Source organism: Martes martes, assembly GCF_963455335.1.
Source record: "Martes martes genome assembly, chromosome: 16".
NCBI lineage: Eukaryota > Metazoa > Chordata > Mammalia > Carnivora > Mustelidae > Martes > Martes martes.
Window position 1 is genome coordinate 52,093,715 of NC_137904.1, and position 13,553 is coordinate 52,107,267.

The following is a 13,553-nucleotide window of genomic DNA, read 5'->3' on the forward strand; positions in this document are numbered from 1 at the left end:
CGTTGCAGTTGGGCAGATGCCCAACGACTGAGCCACCCAGGCGCTCTTGCCCATAAAAGTGTTTTTAACCAAGAACTCAAATCAGGGAGTTTTTTTTCAAGGAATTTAAAATATCCAGCAGTTAATTCTTACAGATTAAAATCCTTTTACATGTGTGGGGCGTCTGGGTGGCTGTCTGTTAAGCATCCAACTTGATTATGGCTCAGGTCATGATCTCAGGGTCATGGGACTGGACCTTGTATCAGGCTCCGTGCTCAGCTCAGAGTCTACCTCAGTTCCTCTCCCTCTGCCCCTCCCCTTGCTTGCTCACTCTCTCTGTTTCTCTCAAGTAAATAAATAAAATCTTAAAAAAAGAAAAATAAGATCCTTTCACATGTATGAAATAGCATTATTTAATTCTATTATAATTGTGATTCTTAAAAAAATCTTTAGAGAAAGACCATTATCATATGATTTCCCTGATATGAGGAATTTGAGAGGCAAAGTGGGGGTTTTGGGTAGGGAAGGAAAAGAAACAAGATGGGATTGGGAGGGAGACAAACCATAAGAGACTCTTAATCTCACAAAACAAACTGAGGGTTGCCGGGGGGAGGTGGGTAGGGAGAGGGTGGTTGGGTTATGGACATTGTGGAGGATATGTGCTCTGGTGAGTGCTGTGAAGTATGTAGACCTGGCGATTCACAGACCTGTACCCCTGGGGCAAATAATACATTATATGTTTATAAAAAAAATAGAAAAAAAATCTTAATTTGCTTCCTTTACTATTTATCATCCACTTGTATTTAATTTGCTCTCTATTACTTTTAAGCAGTATAACTACATTCCTTTCAGAATATCTGTTCATTTAGATTCCTTTGTTCAATTGGGTTGGCATATTATTTGGATTTTGCTTAATTGCATTTGTGAATGGCCAAAGCATTGAGTCTTTATAAATAGGCAAGAAGCCAATGCCTTTTGTGCATCTAGTTTAAGAAAACAAGGCTCCGAATTCCTGGAGAATGGGCAGTTATCTTTGAAGTTATTTCATGTTTTAAGGTTATTCCTTTATTTGCGCTTTTGTTTTGACAATGAGGTTTGCTTTAATTATAAATTTTCTTTCTTGCAGGGAAACTGCAACTCTGAAACTTTAGAAAAAGCAAATCCCAAGCAGTAGTATAAATCGAAGTAATGGGTGAAAAATGTTCAAAATATTCTGCTTCTGTCTAATAATTGTTAGTCATTGGAAATGTAACATCCATTGGAAACAATTTATAAGAATTTTAAAATATTTTCTTAGGTAAAAGTGATACAAATAATCCTGGACCTGAAATTAATAAGATTCGAACACCAGAGAAAAAGCCTGCAGAATCAAAACAGGTATGCTGCTTACGTTTGGTGAATGCATTGTCCTAATGGATTTAGTCTGATTGATCACCTTGGAATCTTGATGTTTTAAAGAAAATTTTCTATCTTTTTATGTGTGTCTTTTATGTTTATTGTTTCATGAGGATCTGGTGGGTTGTGTTATGCCTCTCTCCCTTCACCTTTTCTTTGTGGCTACGTTATCTAATTTATTTGTGTACCTTCCTCAAATTGTGTTATTCAGTGATAGACTTGAATTTAGAGCCTTTCTGTGATAAAGTACTAAGTGAAGACACAGCTTGCAGATGTGTCATTGAAAATAATCTCAGCATGCAAAGAGCTGTTACAGTGAAGAAGGAAGACCACTTCCTTAAGTAGCTTTAGCTTATCTTGTCCTCTCATTACATCTGCTGTGTAACTCCTTAACTTTTTAAATTGAAGTATAGTTACACACAATGTTACATTAATTTCAGGTGTACAACATAGTGATTCACTGAGTGTGTACATTCTGCTTACTCTTCACAGTGTAATTACCATCTGTCACTGTACAACGCTGTTACAGTACCACGGATTATATTCCCTATGCGTATCTTTTATCTCCATGACTTATTCATGTCATCACTAATCCTAAACTCTCTATCCACCCATTCTTCTACTCTCCTTGCTTCTGTGCTTGTGAACGAATTAGGGACAATCAAATCATTGGTTGAATTAGTGCCACTGGAAATCTCTAAGATTTTATTTATTTGAGAGAGAGAAAGAGAGAGAGCGCACAAGTGGAGTGAGGGGAAGAGAAGGGCAGACTCCCAGCTGAACAGGGAGCCTGATGTGGGGCTTAGTCCTGGGACTGTGGGATCATGACCCGAGCTGAAGCAGATCCTTAACCGACTGAGCCATCCAGGTTCCCCTCGGGTGACCAACTCTTAGGAACCCACTTAAGCTGTAGTCTTACTTGTCTTTTCTGTGGTATTTGTTACTATTTTCTGCTTCTTTCTTCTTGACCATCTTGTTTCTTTTGGTTTCTTTGACATACATTTCTACTTTCAACAACTCTAACATGACCTGTCTCTTTTCTAAGTTCCTGCCCGCCCCCTTCCCATCTGTCCCTAGTCCTTATGTTGGGGTTTCCCAGGGTTCTGTCACTGTCCTACACCTCTCTGCACTCTATGATTTCTCACTATAAACTAGGTCAGATCCATGGTTTTAAATCTCTGCTGCATGATAATGACTTCCAAATCTGTATTTCCAACTTCAGCTGGCTTTAAGCTACGGTTCTCTATGTTCAGTGACTTATGTCCCATCAGCAGCTCTGACTCACAGTTTCTACAACTGAGAAGACTTAGTACCTGCCGGAGGAGTACAAATGAGGCAGCCGGTGGCACTTCCTGCAGAGTCCGAGCGGAGCTGCTGTGCAAGTGGAGGTTCTGTGTGTGTGGAAAGGGACGCAGGGAGAAAACAGGTGGCAGGGAGGATGCTGGGGCAGCCCTTGTGGTCGGAGGTAGCGCAGGACGCAGTCTCCCACAGGAGCCTTGGGTGCTATGAGAGCAACCGAAGCCCAGGTAGCCAAGTGTCTCTTGTGTCCTTGTTTTAAAATTTCTCATATGATCTTTCCCTGTTCAGGAACTAGGCAACCTGATAGACGTGTTTGATTTTCTTTCCGTGCTGATGCTTTGTCCTAGGGCCTCGGGGCAAGCCACTTCCTAGCTCTCCTTGACTCAGTGCCTCAGTATTGAGAGGGAAGTGATGGAGGATAATGTAATTCTGGTAATAATCTAATTCTCAGCCTCCTTCAGCCGGTACAGTCCTCTATGCTGCTTAGCCCACTGTAGTAGTGTAGAGCAGCACAGTGTGTTTATTTATTTACTATTATTTTTTTAAAGATTTTGTTCATTAGAGAGAGAGACAGAGAGCACACAGGGGGAAGAGCCAAGGAAGAGGGATAAGCAGGCTCTGTGCTGAGCACAGAGCCCAATGTGGGGCTGGGTCCCATGACCCTGAGATTACAACCTAAGCCAAAACCAAGAGTCAGATGCCCAACTGGCTGAGCTACTCAGGCACCCCGAGTATCATAGTCTTTTTATTTTCTTTTTAAAGACTTATTTACTTATTTTAGAGGGGGGGGGTAGGGGCAGAAGGAGAGGGACAAGCAGGCTCCCGGCTGAGTGGGGAGCCCAAGTAGGGGCTGGCTCCTGGGAACCTGAGATCATGACCTGAACTGAAATCAGGAGTTGGCTGCTTAACTGACTGAGCCACTCAGGCGCCCCACTGAGTAGCACGGTCTTGATTTAAGCTTCTGTGACCGGCCTAGCTTCTGGTCCATGTCAGAGTCAGAAGTGAAGGAGGCAGCTTATCCACAAACAACCTTGACATCTAATCACGATCTCCCCCATGTAATCTGAGTAAGCTTTTCAACAGTATCTTATAGAAAGATGTATATCCCAGCTAAATGTAGCATCAGTCATCAAAAAGATGAAGATTTATGGGGGGACAACGTTTGTTTGTAAAGAACCTTAAGTAGGTTCTGAAACTTTTTTTTTTAAATTTTGCAGATAAAGTTTAATGATTTAATATATGAAGCTCAAATCTCGGCTCATTGTAGATGGTTAATGACAACTTGTTATTGAAGACCTCCATATTTATAATGTCACTGTGGGTAACAGGCTCTGAGACATTCAGAGAGCAGGCACTGCAGCTGCTCGGGAAGATTGGGATGGAATTGTCATTCTTCTCATTTCATTTTCTAGACAGTTTCTATACACCCAGTCATCTTAAGGACCTTATTGGCCACTTTCAGTGGCAGTCCATGTGAGCTAGTGATGAGAGATGAAAAGGCACTGGAGGCACGATGGGCTCGTCTCAGCCATTGGTGTGATCGCTTGGTTGCCAGGGGCACCTCAGGGGCAATTCAGGAACAAGCTGCTTGGTCTGGGTTCTTGACAGTGGTCAGTTCCGTGTTTAGCTTGAGAGCCTTTGGTGAGGCAAGTCCTCTGCAGTCCCCAGTGACTGAAACTTAGAAGGAGATTGATATACCAAAGCAGCTCATTGAGTGTTTGGACAGAGATGGGAAAGAAAAATTGCTTCTTTCCACCTTATATTTCAGTTTTCACATTGTCACCACTTACAATCAAACTTGGATTTTGGAAGGATGACAGCACTCCCTAGCTTACAAATCTTTGGTAGCTTACCACAGTTTACATACAGGATTAAAAATGTTTATTCTCAGCACTGAATCATTCAGGGTCTTGTGTAATTGGGCTCTAGCAGTTTTATCTGATGTCAAGAAGGGGAAAACTCACATCTTAAGTGAAGTTGTAGCTCTGTGTGTACACAAAGCTTCTCATGCTCCTTAAATCTGCCATATTTTTCTCCTTCCCCCTCTCCTTGGTTAAGCTGTTACCTATACCTAGAATGTCCTTCCCTCATGGGTAAATACCAGCTCTTCGTGCAAGACTCAATTCAAACGCCATAGCCTTTGTGACGCCACCTCTCATTGTCTCAGGCACGAGGATCTCCGATCACATCCTTTTGTGAACACCTCTAACTTTGTGTTTACTTGTGGGTATCCTCTACTGGACTCCAAGCCTGGGCTTTGCAAACTTTTCCTGCAAAAGGCCAGGTAGTACATCTTCAGGCTTTGTGGCTGTATGGGTTTTTGTGGCGGTCTTAGCTCTGCCACTGCGGAGAGAAAGCAGCCATAGACTGTATGTCAGCGAATGGGGGTGGCTGTGTTCCAGTAAAACTTTCACTGCAGAAATCTGGTGGGCCAGAAATGACCTGGGGACCATCATTTACCAGCCTTTGCTATAAGCTTTTGAGGGTACAAACTAAGTCCTCTTACTGCCTTCTTAATCTCCAGCACAAGGTTGAGTGCCCTGGGTAGGCGCTCAATAAATGTTTGTTGAAAGAATAAATGTCAGTACCAAATGGCAAGAATTGACAATCAAACTGGTTATACAAAGGTGATGATAAAGTACTTATTTATTTGTTCACTTCACAGTTGTTTAAATTGAGACAAGTATTTTTTAAAATTAATATAGATATATTTGAAGAGAGAGATGTATAAAAACAATAAAACTGGAAGGAAAGGACACATTTGAATGATTTATATCAGAAGGAAATAAATGGTTATCTTTCCAAGGAAGAAAGTGTGAAATTAAAAATAATGTTTTTAAAAGAATGGAAGTGGGTATGTTAATAAGATGGCAATATCTCTTCTTATGACTCAAATATGATATGCTTTTTTTCCCCTGTTTCATCTTTTCTAATTTAAAAAATACTTATTCCCTCACTTGATTCTCAGAAGGTGATTGGGCCCCTGCTCTGAGCTGTGACTGGTAATAATCTATCCTACCCTGTAGATGTGCTAGGGGTGGAAAAGTGGAGAGCTACAGGACCCAGATCTTCCATAGTTAAGAAAGACTTCTTATTTTTTTCTAGATTGATTTGGAATCAAATCCACAGAACAGAAGTCCTGAGTCGCGTCCTGGTGTTGTTTATCCCAATACCAAATTTCATCGCAAAGATAATCTCAACCCGAGACACATAAATCTTCCTCTCCCGGCTCCCCACGCACAGTATGCCATCCCCAGTCGTCATTTTCATCCCCTTCCCCAGCTACCCAGACCACCGTTTCCGATTCCGCAGCAGCACGCCCTGTTAAATCAGCAGCAGAGTAATTTGCCTGAACAACCAAATCAGATGCCACCCCAGCCAAATCAGGTAGTCCCGCCACCGAATCCGCTGAACCAGCTGACTCCGCAGCCGCCGCCTCAGCTTTCTCCTGCCTATCAGGCGGGACCCAACAGCGCTTTCTTTAATAGCGCCGTGTCTCACCGCCCGCAGTCCCCACCCGCAGAGGCTGTGATCCCCGAGCAGCAGCCGCCTCCCATGCTGCAGGAAGGCCATGGTCCTCTGCGAGCCATCGCACAGCCCGGCCCCCTCCTTCCGTCACATCTGAGTAGCTTCACTGATGAGAACCCCCCAGGATTGCCTGTAGGGGAGGCTTTAGGTAAGTTCTCCTGTCACTGCGGGACGTGACAAAGTCAGAGATTATTTCCTTAAATTTACATGTACTGTGCAATATTAATTTGGGTCAGGATGGATTCGGTTCTTCAAACAGTGGCAGCAAAAATCAGTCGCTTAGTGTAACAGGCAGAACCTTGTTCCAAACGCTGTTTGCTATCGAGCATCCAGGTGATGCCAGTCTACGTGATCACGTAGGTAAGGAAGAACCATCACCACCATTACCGTGACCTTAGTTACGGGCAAATTTAGGAAATACTGCTTTCTCCAGAACCCAAAATGGTGGGCATTTCTTTGTCTCTGTGAAGAAAATCTGGTTTTAAAAACACTTGAGTAGCTTGAAACCCCAAAGGCATGAAAATTTAAACTCTTCCCAAATATTTTGCAGATCGTATGCACGGGAGTGTAGCTCTGGAAACACTAAGGCAGCAGCAAGTGCGGTTACAGCAGTGGAACGAGCATCACGCCTATCTCAGTCAGGGCAGCATTCCGTACCCGCACCATCACCACCCTCATCCTCACCTCCAGCACCTTCCTCAGCCGCCTGTCGGATTACATCAGCCCCCAGTGAGAGCAGAGTGGAAGCTCCCCGGCAGTGCCGAAGAGGAAGCAGAAACCACAGACTCCAGGTACTTCAGCAGAGTAAACGTAGCCTCGGAAGCATGGCCCACACCCCCTCCCCCAGCACACCGTGTTCTTCCTTGGGTGTCGTCCTTTTAGCCTCCAGTTGGAATATTGTCCCAAAGATGCTGGATGCTGGCCTTCTAGGCACATGGTACACAGTTCTAATGGTTGACTCTAAAAGAGAGAGAATCGTTTAGAAGTAACTGGGGCAGATCTGGGCACGGACAGTCTGTTGTGGATTGAAAATTAATGTGGCCCCTTGCTTTGTGGCTCTCCTGAGAAAACTATACCATCGCTGTATGTTTTTCATACTCAGTAGTCATACAAGAAATGAATCGACACAGAAATAAATTAGTGATTGAAAGTTAAAAATGAGAAGTTTGTCATCAGTTTTTTTCCCCTGCCTGCACAGAATTCTGTCTTCTTTTAACTTCAAACGTTTATGAGTGTTCAGTCCTTATTCCAAACTTGTTTCTATGGCCAGTGTCATGTGACTGCAGTGAAGTGTTTCCTGATCCCTCTGAACAAGGCCCACCATGATGGTGACTTTTTGTAACCGCCAGTTATCAAAGACATGTAGACGCAAGGACAGTTTTTTTTTTTTTGAGATCTTATTTATTTATTTGAAAAAGAATGAGAGAGAGTGAGCAAGAGTGGGGGAGCGGCAGAGGGAGAAGCAGACTTCCTGCTGAGCAGGGAGCCTGATGCGGGACTCAGTCCCAGGACCCCAGGATCATGACCTGAGCCGAAGGTGGTTGCTTAACCGACTGAGCCACCCAGGTGCCCGAGACAAGGACAGTTTTTAATGCCAAGGGAAAAGAAAGAAGTCAGATACTTGCACATATTTAGTACCTCCCACTCAGCATCTATTGCCTGTTAATGATCACTTTTTTTTTTTCGAAGACTTTATTTATTTATTTGAAAGAGAGAGCCCACATGCGCAAGCGAGGGGGAGAAGCAGAGGTAGAGGGACAAGCAGACTCCACACTGAGCGTGGAGCCCAACACAGGGCTTGATCCTGAGATCCTGAGCCAAAACCAGGAAAGAGTCTGACCAAATGAGCCACCCAGCTGCCCCTTGATGCTCACTTTTGAGATTAATTAATGTTAATTCTAATGAAGTATTCTGATTTTGTCTGTAAAAATTAACACGTGTAGTTGACTAAAGCTCTCCTTGATGTGACAGAGCTTTTTTGTTTTCTTTTCCTCATATTTCATCATCTTTATGTAGGTTTCAAGACTTAATCAGAGAACTGTCTAATCGTGATCAAAGTGAAACACGGGAACTAGCTGAAATGCCACCACCTCAATCAAGACTTTTGCAATATAGACAAATTCAGACTAGGAGCCCACCAGCAGTCCCATCTCCCCCATCCAGCACAGACCACAGTAGCCACTTTTCTAACTTTAATGACAACAGCAGAGACATTGAAGTAGCCAGCAACCCAGCATTTCCACAGCGCCTACCGCCCCAGATATTCGGCTCGCCTTTCTCGTTGCCATCTGAACACCTTGCCCCTCCTCCCTTGAAATACCTGGCACCTGACGGAGCATGGACTTTTGCTAACTTACAACAGAATCACCTAATGGGGCCGGGTTTTCCCTATGGCCTACCTCCGTTGCCGCACAGGCCACCGCAAAACCCTTTTGTACAAATACAGAATCATCAACATGCTATTGGTCAAGAGCCATTTCACCCATTGTCATCTCGAACAGTATCTTCTTCTTCGCTCCCTAGCTTAGAAGAGGTAAATGTCTTTTCCTTTTTTTCCTTTTGGGATTAAATTTTTGTGAGAAGTAATCGTATATATTGATTTGATGAGAATGGTGAACAGGTCTTACTGAATTTAATAGTCTTTTCAAGATAATCTTTTCTTGGAATTTATTTTAATTTCTCCTCTTATTGTGGTATTTCAGGCTTTGTAGAATCGTCATTATTGTTGAAACACGCCCCTTAGATTCTTTTGTTGCTGTTTTAAAACATTCAACATCTGATTGACCTGAGGAGGCAGCTTTTTGTTCGGTCTAATCTGGGCAAATGGTTTCTGGTGATTCGTCTTTTTACTTCAATTACATTTGTCAGTTATAAATGTGTTAATTAAGCCTTAAGTAGACGCTGGCTTTTTCCGCCAGGGGTGAATTCCTAGTGCGGTGCTTCTCCTGGCACTCAGTCTGGTGCTTTCTCACTTAGCCTGGGGCAGTTGAGACGCGTTAGTACTGATTCCAGAGTGTCAGAATGGGCGGTGTATTGAACATGGAATCCAGTCTGCTCAACTAGGCATTTTAAGGTAAACTGGATTTTTATCTTAAAATAGTCAGGTGTTTTCTAGGGAGCATCTATACGGACCTTCACTGAAGGTTCACTGAAAATCCTAGTAATCCCAGGTATAAAACTTCCAAAATGGTACCACTGTTGTAGACTATAAACATGTTGTCTAGTTGGTCCCCTTAAGTTTGCAGGGATTAAAGATGAGAATGTAGAAAGCCGGTTGTGGTCATTATCAATCGCAGATGTCTTCTTATTAAAATAGGATAAACATTTACAACTTTGATACATTAAAGATATCTTTTTGACATCAGCTTCATTTTGGCTGTTCCTTGTTGATTTCTAAAGGCTTTAAAAATAATTCTTGTGTTTTGCAGATTTTTCTGCTGTACCTGCTTATTAAAAAGTCAGGTTTTGGTAGGGATGGTTCTGTATCTTATTTGTAGAGTTTTGGAGGTAATTTGTTCAGGTAGTTCCAGTAGACATTGTTTGGCTCATCTGGTTTAATAACTGTCATGCAAACAACTTACTTGCCATCTTAGGCTCCTAATACAAATTGTAAGCATAAAATGAATTGGTATCTGTATATGTGTATTGTGGGGATCTAGAAATTTGGAACCATACTTTTAAAGATTTGACACATATCTGACATTATTTCAAGTTATAACAGAGGGGCTTAACAGCTAAGTGGTAATGTAATTTTCAGTTAGATGGTGTTTTCTGTATTTACCTGTGTAGTTACTTCTCATAAAATTCATATAACAAAAACTTCACCATTTCGACCATTTTAAGGTACTATTTAGTGGATTTTAATATATATACAATGTCGTGTAGCCGCTCTCTAATTCCAGAACATTGTTGTCACCCAGAGAGAAACCTGTAACTGTTAAGTAGTTGCTCCCTAATCCTCCCTGCCTCCCATCCCTAGCAACTAATAATCTACTCTCTGTCTCTATGGAGACAATTTATATAACTGGAATCATCCAAAATGTGGCCTTCTGAGTCTGGCTTTTTCCTTTAGCATGTTTTTGAAGCTCATGCCCATTGTAGCTCGTGTCAGTACTTCATTCCTTTTCGTGCCTGAGTTATATTCCACTGTACGGATTTACCACCATTTGTTTATTTCTTCATCGATTGATGGATATTTGAGTTGTTTCTGTTATTTTGCTATTATGAGTAGTGCTACTGAACAAGTTTGTGTGTGAAAGTATATTTTTTGTTCTCTTACTTATGTACCTGGAATTTTTGTTGTCTGGTAACTCTATGTTTGAGGAGCTGTCAGGCTGTTTTCCACAGGGCCTTGTACCATTTTTTACATTCCTGGTAGTGATGTATGAGGGTTCCAGTATCTCCTTTTTTAAAAAAAAAAAGATAGCCATTTAGTGGGTGTATAGTGGTATCTCTGTGGCTCTGATAGCATTTCTCTAAGGACTAATGATGTTGAGCATCACCATATGTGTATCTTCTTTGCAGAAATGTCCATTCAAATCCTTTACCCATTTAAAAAAAATGGTTGGTTGCCTTTTTGTTACAGAGATTTGTAAGAGGTTCTAAATACATTCTGGGTACTTGATTCTTACCCCACGTAAGATTTGCCATATTTTCTCCTTCAGTAGCTTGTCTTTTCACCTTCTTAATAGTATCCTTTGATGCACAAAAGTTTTTAATTTGGGAAAAGTCCAATTTATCTGTTCTTTGTCATTGTTGCTGTTCTTGTTACTGTGGTTTTGATGTCATACGTGAGAAACTGTTGCCTAATCCAAAGTCATGGAGATGTATGTCTACCTTCCTCAGTTTCATAGTTTTAGTTTTTACATTGAGTTCTTTGACCCTTTTTGAGTTAGTTCTTGTGTGTTATATAAGGTGATGACAAATCCATTATTTTGTGTGTTGGTTACCCAGTTTTCTCAGCACCAGTTATTGAAAAGACTTTTTGTCCATTGAATGGTCATGGCAACCTTGTCAAAAATCAGTTAACCATAGATGTATGGGATTACTTGTAGGCTTTCAGTTTGTTCATTATTGTCGATGTCCTTATTCTCTACCACACTATCTTGTATACCATATCTTTGTAGTGAGTTTTGTATTTGGAAGTATGGGTTTGTACTTTGTTCTTTTTCAAGATTGTTTTGGCTGTTCTGGGTCTCTTGAATTTCTATATGAAATTTAGGATCAGTTTGTAAATTTCTGCCCAAAAAAACCCCACAAACCAGTTGGAATTTTAAGAGAGATTGCTTTAAATCTGTAGATTATCTGTTGAAGACTATTGTCATCTTAACAACATTAAGCCTTCTGGTACCTGAACATGGGATATCTTTACATTTATTTAGGTCCTTTAAAATTTTTCGTTAGCAGCATTTTGTAATTGTCCAAGTGTAAGTCTCACACTTCTATCCTGAAGTAGTTTACTCTTTTAACTGCAATTGTAAACAGAATTGTTCTCTTAATTTCATTTTTGGATTGTTCATTACTAGTATACAGAAATACAATTATATATTTATTGTATATCTGCAAATTTGCTGAACTGTTAATTAGCTCTAATAGATTTTTTGTGGATACCTTGGGATTTTTTTTTTTTTTTTGTATAGAAGAAAATGTTGTCTGCAAATATATCTTTGTTCTTCCTTTCTAATCTGGTTGTGTTTTCTTTTTCTTGCCTAATTGCCCTGGCCAGAACTCTAGTATAATGTTTAAGGCACTTATTTGGTAAATTAGATAAAAGCAAATATATCAAGGGTGAGTTTTTCAAATTTCCTTGTGTTTTTTATTTCTGATTTCATTCCATTGTGGTTGGAGAATATAGTTTCTCTAATTTTAATCTATTAAAATTTACTGAGATTTGTTTTGTGGTCCAACATACTGTCTTTCCTGAAGAATGTTTTAGGTGCATTGGAAAAGCATGAGTATTTTGTTCTTGTTGGTTGGAGTGTTCTATGGTTATGTTAGGTCTGTTTGGTTTATATTTTTCAAATTTTCCCTTTGCTTTGGATCTCTATCTAAGTTTTATACCTACTACTGAAGGTAGGGTGTTGAAATCTCTCAACTACTAATGTTGAATCTTCTGTTTCTCTCTTTAGTTCTGTCAGTTTATGCTTCATGTATATTGGGGCTCTGTGGTTAGGTTTATACATGTTTATAATTGTTAGGTCTTCTTGATGGATTGATGTTTTTATCGTTACATGATTTCCTTTTCCTCTTACAACAGTTTTTGTCTTGAGTATGTTTTTTTCAGATGTTTGTGTAGCCCCCACAGCTCTTTTTGTTTTCAGTTTGCATGTGATCTCTTTTCTCATTCTTTTGCTTTTTGATTTTGTTGTCATTTGCTGAGTGACTTTTCTGATCTAATATAAAAAATAATTGTAAATTAATTAAAATTTCTGAACCAATTATTTATTTATTTTTTATTATTTTAAAAAAGATTTTATTTACTTGACAGCGATTACAAGTAGGCAGAGAGGCAGGTGGGGGAGGGGGGATGCAGGCTCCCTACTGAGCAGAAAGCCCGATGCGGGGCTCGATCCCAGAACCCTGGGATCATGACCCGAGCCAAAGGCAGAGGCTTTAACCCACTGAGCCACCCAGGCGCCCCCTGAGCCAATTTTTTAAAGTTTGTGGTCGTCATGTGTCACCTCTGAAGTCTTTATGCTGTTAGCTTCATGGTCAACTAACCATCGCACAGAGATGCCCTCAAATGCCCAGGACTAAAAAAACAGCCCAGTTTTTGCAGAAGCATCTGAGTGTGCATTTGGGCACAGCCTCCACACTCAGCCAGGCAGTTTACATCTTCACCTTAGTCCTAGCTTCCTGCCTCTGCAGAGCCTCCAGATCAGCCAGAGGTAGGAACTTTTCAGGTCTTTTCTGAGCAGGTACACAGCATGTGTGTGGCCTTTTAGATTCCCAGGAATGTGTCAGAGCTCTTGAAAGCCCTTACTTCCTAAGCATCTCATTCCTTGCCTTTCCTCCGAAGCTTTTGGTTAGTCTGCTGTTCCGTCCAGCTGTTAGTCCTTTGTGGCAGGCAGCAGTGGCTAAAACCTTTGCCTATGAATGTTTTTGATACGGCCCTCTTCGGGCTGGTGGAGTTCTCAGACAAGACAGGGCAAGGGTTTTTGAGCCAGTCTTCCAGGGACCTCCAGGTCACAACAAATAATTAAACGTCTTTGAGAATGAAGCCTGTTCTGCACCCTCTGGCCCAGGTGCTGGAAATGCCAGGTCTTACATTCAAGGCCACCATTGAGCTGGAGGGAAGGGTTTGGGATCCGAGTAAGTTAAAATACCTACCAGTGAGCTCCCTATACTTACTG

General features: G+C 41.3%; 1 protein-coding gene across 2 annotated transcripts in view; it reads left to right on the forward strand.

The window, feature by feature from the left end:
• The window catches only part of HELZ (helicase with zinc finger), a 157,532-nt gene that overhangs the window by 123,925 nt on the left and 20,054 nt on the right, over positions 1–13,553 (forward strand). For both annotated transcript variants that reach the window (XM_080826445.1, XM_080826446.1), the window contains exons 29-32: positions 1,277–1,356; positions 5,779–6,349; positions 6,752–6,992; positions 8,218–8,734. In XM_080826445.1, the coding sequence (XP_080682571.1) occupies positions 1,277–1,356; positions 5,779–6,349; positions 6,752–6,992; positions 8,218–8,734 (1,409 nt within the window). The remainder of the gene's footprint in view (positions 1–1,276; positions 1,357–5,778; positions 6,350–6,751; positions 6,993–8,217; positions 8,735–13,553) is intronic.